Here is a 17750-nt window from a genome sequence, read left to right as displayed (position 1 = left end):
GCGAGATCCTCCCACGCACTATGTCCCCCTGGTGAAACTCCTCACTGTCAGGTGAAAAGAAGTGGCTGGTGACTCCACATGTATCGGAGGAGGCATGTGATAGTCTGCAGCCCTCCCCGGATTGGCAGAAGGGGTGGAGCAGTGACCAGCATGGCTCGGAAGAGTGGGGTAATTGGCCGGATACACTTGGGGAGAAAAAGGCCGAAAAATCCCCTCCCCCCCAACAAAAAAAAATGTCGCCCATCTTGCCTTCAATGGGACAGTCCTTCTCTTCATCAATACTGTTTGGAAGAACTTTATGAAGTTCACTGGAGGAATAATTTTTGCTGCCCTGCATTGGATTAAGTAAGGCCACTCCACGACAATGCACACTGTAGAGTGGATTAACCCTCACATAGTCATTTCTCCTTTAATTGCCAATATTATCATCAGGAATCAGGAACACTCTGTTATTTCACCTCATGTACTTGCGCACATGAAATGAAACGAAATGCCGCTTCCCCAGCCCACAGCAGTGCAACATAATGACAAAAACACATTCAACAACTACAAGAACACACACTTATTTAAACTAACACATATATCCAAACTAAAAGAAAAAAAAAGAATTCACTGTCCAAGGGAACAAACGCCAGCCAGGATGACTGTTGGAACCGCCGGTCTGCATGGGCTAGCTGTTAGCCTAGCCTGCCCCGATTACACGTCTTGTCAGTCCACCCTCCGTGTTTCCTCCTTAGGTACAGCTCCAGGTAGGGCCCGTGGTGCCTGTGGCAACCGGACGAAGCAGACCAAGCCCTCCCAGCCGATCCAGCGCCAGATCTCCCACCCAGACACCCCTGACACAACTCCCTGCTCTCCACACGATTTTATGTCCATTATAATTCTGTTATCCTCTTTCAATGTTGTATTGTGTAAATTGTGTGAACACAACATCCATTGCACGCTGTCCGTCTTGGGAGAGAGATCTCTCCTCTGTTGCTCTCCCTGAGGTTTCTTCCTATTTTTTCTTCCTGTTAAAGGTTTTTTTTTAGGGAGTTGTTCCTTATCCGATGAGAGGGTCTAAGGACAGGATATTGTGTTGCTGTTAAGCCCACTGAGGCAAATTTGTAATTTGTGATATTGGGCTATACAAATAAAATTGATTTGATTTGATTTTTGACATCAAAAACACCACAGTCAATGCCAGGTGAGGCTGCCGCCAGACCGCCCTCGGTGTTATCGGAACTGCCGGTCTGCATGGGCCAGCAGTTAGCTTAGCCTGCCCTGCTTCTGTGTCCTTTCAGACCGCCCTCGGTGTTACCTCCTTGGGTGCAGCTCCAGGCAAGGCCGCGGTCACTGGGCCCACAGCGCAGCAGACCAAGCTCTCGCAGCTGATACAGCGCCAGCTCTCCCAGCCAACTAACAAAGACAAATACGGTACTGGGTGAGGCCGCCGCAAATGGGAATTTGCACCACCATCTTCCCACACCAGTACTGGGTGAGGCCGCTGTGAACTTGAATTCGTGCCACCATCTTCCCACACCAGATAGGGGAACTACACCAAGACATTCAGTTGGTATTGTTGAAACCGATTAAAAACCTTCCCATAGATGAGAAGAAGAAAGATAAGAGCGAGGGGAGAAATAGAGAAAGGGCACATGATCTGGCTCATGCAGCTAAAGGACATTGATGAGTGTGTAAGAGGAAGAAGAGTTGTTATGTCATACCAAGTGGCTCGTTGAAGTGTTTACAACCCAGTGAAAACAATCCCTACAGCATCCACTCACGTGGCACTCAGTATGAGGAGTAAGAAGTGTAAATAGCAGTCTTTGTTCCCTAACTGGTATGTGTGTGTGTATAATGCCCAATGACAGGACAGCTACAGTAGCTACAGCAGAAGATTAATAAGCCTACTCACTGTCAGTGAGGGATAGAGCAACATTTTTGTTGAACTGTGGGTGGAGGAACTAATCAGTTTTTGCTGTGATGTGTTATTCAGTTAGCGCCTCTTGGCAGAAAAATATCTGAGTAGGTGTCTCAGGTAATTGCCCTCTACATCTCATACTAGTTAAGTGTAGATAAAAGGAGACTTGTCACTATATGAATGACAAGATTGGTTCTTATGCAGAGCGACGTTGCCTATGATCAGTCCTATATGTCCAGAGTTGAGTCAGTGGTTAAATTCTGCAATTAAAAAGGAACATTCAAGACAAAGATATTTTTGTTCAACATCTGTATTATGTCTTACAAAGCCTGAAATCATCCAACCATGTTATACATTCTCTACACATAACACTACATAATTAGGCCCTGTTTACACCTGGCATTAACATGCATGCATGCAGAACATGCCTCACAAGTGGACAGCTCTAAGTATGTCAGTTCACACCTGGCATTAGAATGCGTCTCCACATGCGTCCTGAATGACCACTTGTGATCAGATCTCACTTCCCTGCTCTATATGCAAATAAACACATAAATCATTTCCATTTGCAAAGACCAAATGCGTTCTTGTTTTTAACCGGCGGGAGGCAGCAATGCACTTCCCGTGCCTAGTCTGCCGGAAATTAAATGAAGAAGTGCACTTCCCGTGCCTTGTCTACCAGAAATTAAAAGAAAATCAGACAGCATATTTTGTGTGTACTCCATCCATAACAACACATTTTGCCTGTTGTTGTAGCTTCCTTTAATGTGGCCCAGGATACATTTGCATACATACTGCTAAAAGAATGTGGCCATATGCGGCCCAGACCACCCCCAAATGTGGTCTGAGTGATCAGATCTCAATATGTCCTCAATGAGTCTTGGGTGCATTCACTCCTGTACTTAGAGCTGTCCATTTGTGATTGGATCACCCAAGTTGCATTTTAATGCCAGGTGTAAACAGGGCCTTAGGTCTACATGTGTTCATAACAGGCCATCTTCTTAACCCATTAACTATATCTCATGTTTAGTATCTAGATAAATGTACTTCATATAAACATGCAACTTATTGACATGATGGCTGCAGTAAGTCAGTAATCAACATCACTTTACATACATGACCCAACTCATGTCTTCTCATATCTGCCATCCATGAGTATCTGTTCATATACTGTTTGCTTTACAGCAGCATATAAAAAAGTGTGTAGAGGCTAACCAATGGAACATAAACCACAGCAACAAAAAATGACAACTGTTTGACTTAAGAGATGACTGAGAATGGGAGACTGAACATAAGCAGTTTTTATACCTAATGCGTTAACAGTCATCATGGTTGATGTGCTATAATCTGTCAGTCTGACATAATACATAGTAAGCTATCTAGCCTTGATAGGCAAGAAAATTGTCCAAGAAGAAGATAGTTAAGGCCAAGACTAATTTAATTTCACCATGAAAAATAATTGCACTCACTGAAAAACTACAATTAAGCATTGCTTTCATTGCAGCAATGTTTCCAGTTCTCATTGTAAGGCACACACTTATGAGAATTCACTTGAAAAGTGACTTGTGTGAATCCAAGCCACTATTAAATCAGCTTTGAGGAACTCTGCTATCACCGTTAGCCTTGTGTCACTGTGAGAGAGAGGAGCTGTTCTTTAGTGTATGACATTGGAGGGAGGACTACAATTCAAGACACCATATGAAATTATGCTCAGAACAAATGGCTTTTTTCCTCTAACTGGAGTTAGTTCTTAGGGTTTTGTTTCCATGTCAATCCCTGTTAGCCGAAAAAAAAAAAAAAAAAAACAACAACCGATATGCACTTATACAAACACACACACATACACATAAGAATACACATACTCACAATTAAGCATCCACCACTCTATCTAGATTTAAAAACAAATGTACACTCCCACACAGACACGGGCAAAAATTTCCACACATTTTTATCTTCATGTCCTCCTTTTAAAAGATTCGGAATTCATCTTGCATCCTGAAGCACCGTGATGGCAGAAAAACATCTAGGTTTGCCTATGTAAGGAATATTTCTTTTAGAGTGACTCAATCTGCAACATATGAACCCAACCCTGCAGTGGTGCTACAAGGAGTCAAACTGCCCCATTTCACTGAAGTATCTAAAGGACAGCACACACCAGCGCTGGCTGACATATGTCATGAAGAACACTGCTTCATTTCAGTTTAACTCCCTGCCCTGGTGGCATCTAACCTTGAGCCGACGTGTGACTACTTGGTAAGTTGTAATTCCTCAGAACAGTTCTCTTCCCAGGCACTGCCACTACTACAGACTCGCATTTTCTATGGGAATAAGGTGCTAAATACAGCGGCTTTCATATTTGACAGGTGTAAGCTGGCACTTCTGGTATGTACTATAGGCGGCCCTTGAGTAATTTGATTCTACACTATGGCTTTGCGACAGTGTGGGCCCGCCTCAAAGGTTCCTTAGGTCAGGTGTTTAAAAAATTGTCCTTCCATGGAATACAGCAGAGAAGTGTCCATTATTATATAAGTTCCACATTTATTAACACACAAAAAAAGGAAAAAAAAAGAAAATTAGAATTAAAAAAAAAACGAGGGAGTGGAGAGAAGCTGACTCACAAGCTTTTGCAGGCTTGAATTGTATCACAACATCTGGAAGTAACTATTATTAAAACATTATGATGCTCAATAACATTATTTCTCATCCATCTGCACAACAGTCTCTCCAGTCCAACCCTCACTTCCATCTCCTCTCTCAAGTTCCAGGCTAGACGGAGTCCCTCCCTCCCTCTCTCTTTCGCTCTCTCTGGTCAGATGACCATTTCTTAGAGGATGCTGACCTTCTCAGTGAGGCCCTGCATGTCTGCATCTTCCCCGGCCTCCTCTTCATCAGAGGCAGGCGCAGGTGGGGGAGGAACCAGATAGGCTGGATACGGCAAGGTGTGATCCCGTGCAAATATTTGCCAGCGGCTATCGTCACTCTCGTGGGTGATGTAGCGCTCCCCGAGCTTAGTTTCCAATTCCCGTAGGTCGAGCCACGTCTGGTAGTCCTGAGAAATGATTGAGGAAAAAGTGTAGAGGTGGGAGGAACACACAATAAATTGGGAACCCTAAGATGGAGTCAAAGCCTTTTTTTTTTTTTTTTACCTCAACCAGTATTTGTTTCAGGTGTGAGTGGGTGCGAAAGACAGAGAAAAGAGTGTGTGTGTGTGTGTGTGTGTGTGTGTGTATGTGTGTGTGTGTGTGTGTGTGTGTGTGTGTGTGTGTGTGTGTGTGTGTGTGTGTGTGTGTGTGTGGTGGGGGAGGGGGTCTAACATGCGCTACCTGTAAATAGGCATGGCTGAGACTCTTGTCCACACTATAGCGTTTCCTCATCTTAACCTGTAGCAGGTTATTGATCAAGTCAATCGCTGGAAAAAAAAAACAGAGCATACAGATCGCACAGTAAAATATGCAGCACTTCCACCAGACAAAACAAAAAATAACAGGCAACTCTTTAAATTACAGGCCACACAGAAATAAATGAGTAACTTGTGAGTAGGATGTAACTAATCTATGAAGAGTGGTAATTGCTGAATAAAATATAAGTAGAACAGGGACTTTTCTATTATCTCTAATTTGCTTCGCCATCATTATAATGTGCTGTTAAACTTAATCTTCGTCAAACACTGTATGGGACAAATACACAAATCACATTGTACCATACATAAGTATTTTGAATTCTTTGTGTTGCAGGGATGAATATATGAGGTGACTATCAAATGTCATGCTGTCTTAAATGTAGTCACGTTACTCAGGAGGACATTCAATAGTCCTTACTTAATTGTACCCAATAATAGAGATATGACAATGTGTGTTGTTGTTTTAACTTAAAAATTGGGCTTATGTGTAAATGCCAGTCCTGGTGTATGGGCCAAAGGGCTATTACAAAATATCCAGTATATTAGCAAAAGCACATAAAAGGATCAAATTCTGCACTCTCTACCCCTTTCTCTGTTTACCATCACTGGAGATCTGTTTCCAGGGGTTAGGAGGGTACATGAAGGCTGCATTGTGTATCTGGTCATTGATGTCTTCATCCTCGTTAAAGGGGAACGTTCCACTGAGGCTGACATACATAATGACACCCACTGACCACATGTCAAGGGAGCGGTTGTAGCCCTGATTCAGCAGAACCTCTGGGGCCAGGTAGGCCGGGGTGCCCACCACCGAACGGCGGAATGACTTCTCACCGATGATACGGGCAAATCCAAAATCACACAGTTTGACCTGGGCAGAGACAAGGAATGCAGTAGTGGCAGGGTGGAAAGAGTGTGACGCTGACTAAATGACAAGTGCAGCTAAGAGTGCTGATGGCACTAAGACATCCATCCATTATCCAAACCGCTTATCCTGCTCTCAGGGTCACGGGGATGCTGGAGCCTATCTCAGCAGTCATTGGGCGGCAGGCGAGGAAACACCCTGGACAGGCCGCCAGGCCATCACAGGGCCCACACACACATTCACACCTAGGGACAATTTAGTACGGCCGATTCCCCTGACCTAGATGTCTTTGGACTGTGGGAGGAAACCGGAGCATCTAGAGGAAACTCAAGCAGACACGGGGAAAACATGCAAACTCCACACAGAGGATGACCCAGGACGAGCCCCAAGGTTGGACTACCCTGGGGCTCAAACCCAGGACCTTCTTGCTGTGAGGTGACCGCGCTAACCACTGCGCCACTGTGTCACCTGCACTAAGACATGGTATTCAAAAATGATGGAGAATGGTATGACATGACAACAGTATGTACAGAATGAGCAGTATTGACTGGTAACAGGGGTCCAACAAGGAGAGAAAGCAATGAGAAAAAGGGATGTGTGGATAGAGTGAACAAGCAAGAGTGACAAAAGATGTCCAAGAAGTTGTGCTATACATGCACCTGCCTACTGTGAAGAAACCTGGTGGATAATGAGAAAGGTTTTGTGTGTGTGCATATTTGTTGAGTGAGTGTGAGCAAAGTGCCATGTACCTGTGGGAAGGGCTCAGCAGAGGCAAGCAGCACATTCTCAGGTTTCAGGTCACAGTGAACAATGTTCTTGAAATGTAGATGTCTCAGAGCTGCTAAAATCTGCACACAAACACAAGGGATATGGGTTAGGCCTGACAAACAGAAAACCGAAGGTGAACAGAGTTAAAAATTTGATTTGCACTTGATATATGTATGATGATGGACAAGATGGACATTGGCAAAGAGTCTTCGGTCACATTTATTTCCACGGTGTTAATATAAACATCAATAAACACAGCATTGTAATGCTTGTGGACAACATTCATTAGATGTTGAAGAAAAACCACAATGCTGGGGATAAGACAAACCTTCAAACACATGCCTTCTGCCCTCTCACATGCATCCTCTGTCTGTCTCACACTTTCTCAGTCATTCTCTCTCAAAGGCAAAACACACACACGTGCACGCACACGTGTGTGCGCACACACACACACACTTGCTTGCTTTGTCCATCGTATCCGATGATGACCATCTTCTCCTATTTGTGAGTCCTTTGGTGGCTGAATAGTATGATTCTGGATGCAAAGTTGCGGTTGCAGACCGGGTATGTAAAAATGGTGCTGGGGGGGGGGGGGGCAGGGGTAGCTTTGCGAGCATGCCTCTTCACATGCTTTGCTACACGGTGCTGTGTGTGCTGGTTTTCCATATACTTCACTCCCTGTGAGACATGAGAGCACCAGATGGTGCGGCAAGAGGAGAGGGGTTGATCTGGCATCTTTTCAATGTGGTCTTCATTTGGTCTTTGAACCGCTTATTCTGTCCACCAGCAGTGCGTTGACCAAGGTGTAGTTGGCCGTACAGGACTTTACGTGGGAGTCGTTGGCTGGGCATACGAATGACATGCCCAAGCCACTTGAGTTGATGGTGGCTTAGGGTAGACTCCACGCTGCAACTGTCTGCCCATCCTAACAGCTCTGTGTGTGGCACTCTGTCCTCCCAAATAATGCCAAGGATCCTCTGGAGACATCTCACATGGAAGGCCTCCAGGCTTCTGAGATGGTGGCTGTAGATGTCCAAAGGAGTTGAATCAAGTGCAACTGGACTTGGTCTATATCCGTGAAGACGTTTCGCCTCTCATCCAAACGTCTTCATGGATATATACCAAGTCCAGTTGCACTTGATTCAACTCCTTTGGATAACCATGACCTGGATGAATGAGAACATTCACAGACACGTGGCTGTAGATGGTCCACGCCTCACATCCATATAGTAGTGTGGAGAAGCATACTGCTCTTTAAACAAACACTTTGGTGTGGAGATTGAGGTTGCTGTTCTGGAAAACATTTCTCCTTAGACGAATAAAAAATGTTGAGGCTTGTTTGAGGCGATGCTGGATCTCATCATCCATTATGCAGGTTTCAGATCGTATGCTTCCCAGATATCTGAAGGCAGGAACAGTGGCCAACTGTTGCCCTTCTGCTGTGAAGGTTGTTGGGTGGCTTGGGAGGCCGGCACTAATCTGACAGATTACCTCTGTCTTTTGAGTGTTGAGAATCAGTCCCATTCTTCTGTATGCAGTTACAGCTGCCAACAGAGTGTTTTGAAGGGCTTCTGGTAGGCTACCAGGGCACAATTGTCAGCATATTGTAGCTCAATGATATTCTCAGAGGTCAACTTGGTGGTTGCCTGAAACCTCCTGATGTTGAATAGGTTACCATCAAGCCTGAAGTCAATGGTGACTCCAGCCTGCTTCTCCATCCTCCTTCGTAACAGTGTTGTTACACAGACTAAGAAGATATTGAACAGGACTGGGGCTTGCACACAGCCTTATTTGACTCCAGTCTGCTCACCAAAGGGCTCAGAACTGTGGTTCCCCGCTACCACTTGGGCCATCATTTCAAAGTGAAACTGTCCAAGGATGGTGAGAAACTTGGGTGGACATCCAAATTTCTTCAGGACTTGCCACAGCAGGTCCTGGTTGACTGTATCAAATGCCTTTGAGAGGTCTATGAATGCCATGTATAAATCATTGTGCTGTTTAGGCATTTCGCCTGGAGTTGGTGTGTGATAAAGGTCATGTCAACTGTCCCTCTATCCTTTTGGAAGCCGCACTGTGACTCTGATAGGACCCATTTGGCTATTGCGAGTGTAGTCTGCGGAACATGACCTTGGCTAGGACCTTTCCGGCAATGGCCAGTCATGAAATACCCCTGCTGCTGGAGCAGATGGATTTGTCTCCTTTGTTTTTATAAATGGTCACAATGTTGGCATCTTTCCACTGTTGGGGTACACACTCGCGACTCCACACCTCAAGGATATAGAGATACAGTGTCCTAGTACAGAGTTAGCCTCCTTCCTTGAGGCTTTCAGCTGGAATGTTATCAGGTCCGGGGGTTTTGTTGTTTTTCAGCGTCTTGACCACATTTCTTTGAAGGTTGGTGGGAGGTCTAGGTCTTGCAACATAGGCTGTTCAGGGAGTTCTGCCAGTACAGTTGAGTCAACTGGGGTGGGCTGGTTGAGCAGGGTGTTAAAATGCTCGGCCCACTGCTCCACTAACAGGGCCTGGTCCTTGATAAGGGTTGTTCCATTAGCAGACCCAGCAGGTGCCAGAGAGCAGTTTCTGGGGCCATAGATGATCTTAACTGTGTCATTGAAACCGTGCATGTCATTCCTGTCTGCATGAGCCTGGATTTCGTTGGCTTTCAAAATCCACCACTCATTTTGCAGATTCCGCAGAGTTGCTTGGGCCTCAGAGTGGCAGTCTTGCCATTGTTTCTTGAGGTTGGGATAGTGGGTTGCTGAGGGCAGCTCTGTGTGCCTTATGCATGTTGTTCAGGAGGGTGGAGATCTTTCCGGCATTGCCATCAAACCAGTCCTATTGTTTTTTGGTTTTGAAGCCAATGGATGGATTGGGCTGCAATGTCAAAGAGGGTGGTGCTCGGAGAGGTCCACTTCTCATCCATCCCAGACTCTGAGTTGATCAGCTGTTCAACGTCAACTAACTTGTCAGCTAGAGAACAACGGAAGGTGTTTCAGGTGTCGCTGTTGGAGAGTCTGGCGCAGTGGAGTGGTTTCTTCTTTGGCCCAGATTGGCGTCTCAAGGGTCGGACATGCACTCTGACTTTTGTCAGGATCATGCGGTGGTCTGTCCAGCAGTCTGCTCCTCGCATAAGGAGCATGTCTTTAAGATCAGCCCGCCTCACGATAGCATAATCAAACAGGTGCCAGTGTTTGGATCTGGGATGCCTCCAGGATGCCTTGTATTTATTCATTTGTTGGAAAATGGTGTTTGTGATGGTGAGGTCATGTTCCGAGCACAGACTAAGAAGTCTTACGCCATTAGAGTTGACTTTGCCAATGGCATGGGCGCCAATCACTCCATTCCAGTTTTGCATGTTCTTCCCAATTCGTGCATGAAAATCATTACATTACAGTCATTTAGCCGACGCTTTTATCCAAGCAACTTACAATAAGTACATTTAACGTAGGAAATCAGGAGAACTACTAGTCATCAGAGGTCATAAGTGCATCTAAACAAGCATCTTTTTTTTCTTTTTTTTTTTAATGAGTGAATACAATAAGTGCTAAGAACAAGTAACAGGGTAGTAGTTCCTGAAGAGGTGAGTTTTCAACCTGCGCCGAAAGATGGGCAGCGACTCCGCTGTCTGACATCAGTGGGAAGTTCATTCCACCATTGTGGGGTCAGGACAGAAAAGAGCCGTGACCGGGTCGATCGGCAACAGGGACCTCTGAGCGACGGGGCAACCAGGCGTCCCAAGACAGCAGAGCAAAGTGGTCGGGCAGGGGTGTAGGGCTTGACCATGGCTTGGAGATAGGAAGGAGCTGTTCCTTTCACTGCCCTGTAGGTTAGCACCAGAGTCTTAAACTGGACGCGAGCAGCTACTGGGAGCCAGTGTAGGGACATGAGAAGGGGAGTTGTGTGGGAGAACTTAGGGCAGTTGAACACCAGATGAGCTGCAGTTTTCTGAACAAGCTCCAGAGGTCTGATGGCCGATGCCAAGGCTCCAGCAAGGAGGGAGTTGCCGTAGTCCAGCCAGGAGATGACCAGAGCCTGGATGAGCACCTGTGCCGTCTTGTCAGTGAGGAATGGGCGAATCCTCCTGATGTTATACAGGAGAAATCTGCAGGAGCGAGCAACCGATGCAACGTTTGCAGCAAGCAACAGTTGGTCGTCCAGGATCACACCCAGATTCCTCGTAGTCCAAGTTGGCGTCACCATGGTGTCGTCAACGGTGATGGCCAGGTCTTAGTGCGGGGAACCTTTCCCCGGGAGGAAAATCAGCTCCGTCTTGTCCAGATTGAGCTTCCAGTGGTGTGTCGCCATCCACTCCAAGATGTCAGTCAAGCACACAGCAATGTGTGTCTCTACTTGTGTGTCAGAGGGAGGAAAGGACAAGATCAGCTGGGTGTCATCAGCATAACAATGGTAAGAGAAGTCATGCGAGCGAATAACAGAACCCAGGGATGTTGTGTACAAGGACAAAAGGAGAGGACCCAGAACCGAACCCTGTGGAATGCCTGTAATCAGTCTGCGAGGCTCCGACACAGATCCTCTCCATGTCACCTGGTAGGAGCGACCCGTCAGGTACGATGCAAACATTGAGAGTGCAGAAATCACCAAGCAAAATAACTTTGCCGCTCTTTGGGATGTTGATGAGTATACCATCGAGTGACTGGTAGAAGCGAGCTTTCTCTTCATCATGGGATGGTAAAGTTGGAGTGTAGGCACTCATCAAGGTGATGTATCGGCATTTTGCACGGGGTATATGGAGAGTCACCAGCCGTTCACTAATGCTCATTGGTGTTTCTCCGAGTTTGGGTAAGAGACTGTTCTTGATTGCAAAACCAACTCCATGAATATTTTGACCTCCTAGGGGGTATCCTTTCCAATAGAATGTATCGCCCTCTCCCATTTCGTTGAGCAAACCCTCTTCGAGGAGCCTGGTCTCACTGAGTGCCACCACATCCACACAATAGTGCTTCAGCTCGCTGGCAATAAGTGCTGTTCTGCGTTGAGCTCTGTCTGTACCATGGCTGACGTCCAGGAGTGTCCTTATGTTCCATGCTGCAATTCCTAATGGTATACTGTGTGTTTCAACCGCATAGTGGAATGGCCCGGCAGGTGTGCTTACCTGCCCAGGCACAGTGTTGAGTGGGCAATTTTTGGGCCACCTTTTCTAGGCTGTTCTCCAAATGGAGTGAGCAGTGCGGTCCCTAAACAGGGCTGCTCAGATGCACAGGGATCTGCTGGAAACAGCTGCCGCTCAATCTCAGCTGCTAGCAACCATTGCCCTGTGCCGCTGGCATGCAGAGTTCCAACTAAGAGCGCCCAGCTCATTCGGACCTGAACCGGTCCCTGGATACTCCATTGCTGCCAGAATTTGTGAAGTCAGGGACTCAGGTAGCAGAAGAAGATACCTGCGCAGAGATGGTTTTTAAAGTGGCATGGGGGGTGCGCTTCTCCAAATGCCAGTGACTTGATTGTAGAGATGGTTCTGATGACAAGGGGGACCCCTAGATGACCAGCACCTCCACACAACTGCAGGAGGCTGTCAGAAATCCAGTTTTTCAGAAAGTGCCTCAAAGCATGCCACCACAGCTTGCTTTTCTGTTGGGGTAAGCTCCCTTAGCCTTTTGTCTTCTCAGATTCATCCACAAGGCAGCGGGTCAGTGGTTGATAGATGCCAGGGCATGTCTACCAGGGTGGGCCTGCACACCATATCTCTGGGGCCCACTGCTGCTCCGAGATCCCCTGCCCAGTTAACCTGGGGCCACAAGACCTCAGATACCATGTGTGGCCGTGGGGAGGCCTGGCAGGAGTCTTGGTGAAGGAGAGGCTATGTACTGGCAAGGGAAGGCTTACACGCTAGGATGCTTCCCTATTTGCCACAAGAGCTAGCCAACGGCAGCCGCTGGCTACACATACACACATACATACACACACTGGCTACACACACACACACACACACACACACACACACACACACACACACACACACACACACACACACACACACACCTGAGTGATGAGAAACTTAGTGAGCCTCTCCGGTAGCCTGCTTTTCTCACTCGAGAGGATCATCTCCAGCATGTCCCCGTGCAGCTTCTCCATCACAACAAACACTTTTTCCGGGGTCTCGAACATACATTCCAGATTAACGATGCCAAGGTGACGCAGACTCTGGGGAAGGAGTGGGACAGAGTGAGATTCAAAGAACGAGAGGAGACCTCACAGCAAGTAAGAAGAGAAAAGGGTACAAAATTTTTATAAGTGAGATATGTTTTGAGGAGCAGTGGGTGAGAGAGAACGTGTTAGAATGGGGAGTACAAAACAGGCCAGGTGGAAATATGTGTGAAGACACAGAGAACGTTGAGGGGAAATTAAATGTTCAAATGGAATAGTGCAATAGAGTTAAAGAGAAGAGCCAAAAAGTGGAAGATAATGGAAATTACCAACAAAGCTGTGAATTAAACAGAAACAAAGAGTCATATATATATGTATAACTTTGTTATAAGAAACACTCAACAGTAGGGAAAGTGCTCACCCAATAAGGAGCAAAGCTGTGAATTAAACAGAAACAAAGAGTATATATATATATATATATATATATATATATATATATATATATATATATATATATACACTACCGTTCAAAAGTTTGGGATCACCCAAACAATTTTGTGTTTTCCATGAAAAGTCACACTTATTCACCACCATATGTTGTGAAATGAATAGAAAATAGAGTCAAGACATTGACAAGGTTAGAAATAATGATTTGTATTTGAAATAAGATTTTTTTTACATCAAACTTTGCTTTCGTCAAAGAATCCTCCATTTGCAGCAATTACAGCATTGCAGACCTTTGGCATTCTAGCTGTTAATTTGTTGAGGTAATCTGGAGAAATTGCACCCCACGCTTCCAGAAGCAGCTCCCACAAGTTGGATTGGTTGGATGGGCACTTCTTTGAGCAGATTGAGTTTCTGGAGCATCACATTTGTGGGGTCAATTAAACGCTCACAATGGCCAGAAAAAGAGAACTTTCATCTGAAACTCGACAGTCTATTCTTGTTCTTAGAAATGAAGGCTATTCCATGCGAGAAATTGCTAAGAAATTGAAGATTTCCTACACCGGTGTGTACTACTCCCTTCAGAGGACAGCAAAAACAGGCTCTAACAGGTACTATTTAATGAAGATGCCAGTTGGGGACCTGTGAGGCGTCTGTTTCTCAAACTAGAGACTCTAATGTACTTATCTTCTTGCTCAGTTGTGCAACGCGGCCTCCCACTTCTTTTTCTACTCTGGTTAGAGCCTGTTTGTGCTGTCCTCTGAAGGGAGTAGTACGCACCGGTGTAGGAAATCTTCAATTTCTTAGCAATTTCTCGCATGGAATAGCCTTCATTTCTAAGAACAAGAATAGACTGTCGAGTTTCAGATGAAAGTTCTCTTTTTCTGGCCATTTTGAGCGTTTAATTGACCCCACAAATGTGATGCTCCAGAAACTCAATCTGCTCAAAGAAGTGCCCATCCAACCAATCCAACTTGTGGGAGCTGCTTCTGGAAGCGTGGGGTGCAATTTCTCCAGATTACCTCAACAAATTAACAGCTAGAATGCCAAAGGTCTGCAATGCTGTAATTGCTGCAAATGGAGGATTCTTTGACGAAAGCAAAGTTTGATGTAAAAAAAATCTTATTTCAAATACAAACCATTATTTTTAACCTTGTCAATGTCTTGACTCTATTTTCTATTCATTTCACAACATATGGTGGTGAATAAGTGTGACTTTTCATGGAAAACACAAAATTGTTTGGGTGATCCCAAACTTTTGAACGGTAGTGTATATTTGTTAAAAGAAACATTCAACGGTAGGGAAAGTGCTCAACAAATAAGGAGCAAAATAATCCAGTGAGTCAAGTAAATTCTTTATGAGACAGTGCAAGCCTGTTTCATGCCACAAGCAATCATCAGCTGCCAATAAAGCTAATATAACTTTAAAGACACTTTAATTTGTACTGTCTCATAAAGAATTTACTTGACGAACTGGAATATAGATAGATAGATAGATAGATAGATAGATAGATAGATAGATAGATAGATAGATAGATAGATAGATAGATAGATAGATAGATAGATAGATAGATAGATAGATAGATAGATAGATGTAGGAAAAAACGTTTAATACATAGCAGCACTGACATTAGCAGCTGATGAGTACGCGACGCGGGAAACACGCTTGTACTGCTATGTATTAAGTTTTTTTCATCTACTCATATATTTTCGTAATGTGTGTGTGTGTGTGGTGTTAGTGTAGATAGCGGGACCGAAAACTAAAGCACTTATGATCCTAATTCTTTTTGGAGGTGGTAGGTATTGTCTCAGAGAGTAAGGGAAAAATCCCAGAAAATTAAAATTATGCATAATTATGCATAAATATGCAAAATATGCATTTTTCTAAAAATGGCTAAAAACCACTTTTCTCGGCATTTCAGATGATTCTGAGCATTTTTGATTTTTTCACCTACAGTGCACCCGGAAAGTATTCACACCCCTTCACTTTCCCCACTTTTTGTTATGTTACAGCCTTATTCCAAAATGGATTAAATTCCTTTTTTTCATCAATCTACATACAATACCCCATAATGACAAAGAGAAAAAGGTTGTGTAGAAATTTTTGCAAATTTATTAAAAATAAAAAACTGAAATACTGCATGTACATAAGTATTCACACCCTTTACTCAGTACTTGGTTGAGGCACCCTTGGCAGCGATTACAGCCTCAAGTCTTCTTGGGTATGAAGCTACAAGCTTGGCACACCTATATTTGGGGTATTTCTCCCATTCTTCTCTGCAGATCCTCTCAAGCTCTGTAAGGTTAGATGGGGAGCGTCGCTGCACAGCTATTTTCAGGTCTTTCCAGAGATGTTCAATGGGGTTCAAGTCTGGGCTCTGGCTGGGCCACTCAAGGACATTCACAGACTTGTCCCGAAGCCACTCCTTCGTTGTCTTGGCTGTGTGCTTAGGGTCGTTGTCGTGTTGAAAGGTAAACTTTCGCCCCAGTCTGAGGTCCTGAGCACTCTGGAGCAGGTTTACACCAAGGATCTCTCTGTACTTTGCTCCATTCCTCTTTCCCTCGATCCTGACTAGTCTCCCAGTTCCTGCTGCTGAAAAACATCCCCACAGCATGATGCTGCCACCACCATGCTTCACTGTAGGGATGGTATTAGCAAGGTGATGAGAGGTGCCTGGTTTCCTCCAGATGTGACGTTTGGCATTCAGGCTAAAGAGTTCAATCTTGGTTTCATTAGACCAGAGAATCTTGTTTCTCATGGTCTGAGAGTCCTTTAGGTGCTTTCTGGCAAACTCCAAGCAGACTGTCATGTGCCTTTTACTAAGCAGAGGCTTCCGTCTGGCCACTCTACCATAAAGGCCTGATTGGTGGAGTGCTGCAGAGATGGTTGTCCTTCTGGAAGGTTCTCCCATCTCCACAGAGGAACACTGGAGCTCTGTCAGAGTGACCATCGGATTCTTGGTCACCTCCCTAACCAAGGCCCTTCTCCCCCGATTGCTCAGTTTGGCTGGGCGGCCAGCTCTAGGAAGAGTCCTGGTGGATCCAAACTTCTTCCATTTACGAATGGTGGAGACCACTGTGCTCTTCGAGACCTTCAAAGCTGTAGAAATTTTTTGTACCCTTCCCAGATCTGTGCCTCGATACAATCCTGTCTCGGAGGTCTACAGACAATTCCTTTGACTTCATGGCTTGGTTTCTGCTCTGACATGCACTGTCAACAGTGGGACCTTATATAGACAGGTGTGTGCCTTTCCAAATCATGTCCAATCCATTGAATTTACTATGGGTGGACTCCAATCAAGATGTAGAAACATCTCAAGGATGATCAGTGGAAACAGGATGAACCTGAGCTCAATTTTGAGTGTCATGGCAAAGGGTGTGAATACTTATGTACATGCAATATTTCGGTTTTTTATTTTTAATAAATTTGCAAAAATTTCTACAAAACCTTTTTCACTTTGTCATTATGGGTATTGTATGTAGATTGATGAGAAAAAAAAGGAATTTAATCCATTTTGGAATAAGGCTGTAACATAACAAATTGTGGGGAAAGTGAAGGGGTGTGAATACTTTCCGGATGCACTGTATATAAAAAACATTTTCTGGGACTTAGAAATGTTTTGGCATTATGCAAAATATATGCATTTTTGCAAAAATGCACTTACGTTCCTAATTTTTTTTGGAGGTGGTAGGTATTGTTCCAGGGAGGACCAGCAAAATAGCAGAAAATTAAAATATAATTATAATAATTATGCATAATTATGCAAAATATGCATTTTCTAAAAATGGCTAAAAACCACTTTTCTCGGCATTTCAGATGATTCTGAGCATTTGGGGGGAGGGAATTGGAGTGGGGGGGTTTTAGGGGCAGGGGGAAGGCGGTTAGCTGGCAGGATGAAGAGGAGGGAGATTTAGACGGGTGGATAACCAAACCGCTACATTGTAGCGGGGTTCTTCTATATTTTCGTAATGTGTGTGTGTGTGGTGTTAGTGTCTGTGTGTGTTAGTTAGTTAGTTAGTGTAGATAGCGGGACCGAAAACTAAAGCATTTATGATCCTAATTATTTTTGGAGGTAGTAGGTATTGTTCCAGAGAGTACGGGAAAAATCCCAGAAAATTAAAATTATGCATAATTATGCATAAATATGCAAAATATGCATTTTTCTAAAAATGGCTAAAAACCACTTTTCTCGGCATTTCAGATGATTCTGAGCATCTTTGATTTTTTCCCCTACTATATAAAAAAAAATTTCTGGGACTTAAATGTT

General features: G+C 44.6%; 1 protein-coding gene across 1 annotated transcript in view; it reads right to left on the bottom strand.

Annotated features, from left to right (window-relative positions):
- Positions 1 to 2197: 2197 nt before the first annotated feature.
- prkd2 (protein kinase D2) overlaps positions 2198 to 17750 on the bottom strand; it is a 70574-nt gene continuing 55021 nt past the window's right edge. Inside the window, exons 14-18 of the mRNA XM_056283218.1 lie at positions 12934 to 13095; positions 6915 to 7013; positions 5904 to 6171; positions 5227 to 5312; positions 2198 to 4952 (exon numbers count right to left, since the gene is read on the bottom strand). Of these exons, the coding sequence (XP_056139193.1) occupies positions 4728 to 4952; positions 5227 to 5312; positions 5904 to 6171; positions 6915 to 7013; positions 12934 to 13095 (840 nt within the window). The 3' untranslated portion in view covers positions 2198 to 4727. The remainder of the gene's footprint in view (positions 4953 to 5226; positions 5313 to 5903; positions 6172 to 6914; positions 7014 to 12933; positions 13096 to 17750) is intronic.

This window comes from Lampris incognitus, chromosome 7 (genome assembly GCF_029633865.1).
Source record: "Lampris incognitus isolate fLamInc1 chromosome 7, fLamInc1.hap2, whole genome shotgun sequence".
NCBI classification, from domain to species: domain Eukaryota; kingdom Metazoa; phylum Chordata; class Actinopteri; order Lampriformes; family Lampridae; genus Lampris; species Lampris incognitus.
Note: the sequence above shows the minus strand (reverse complement) of the source record. Positions and strands in the feature narration are given on the sequence as shown.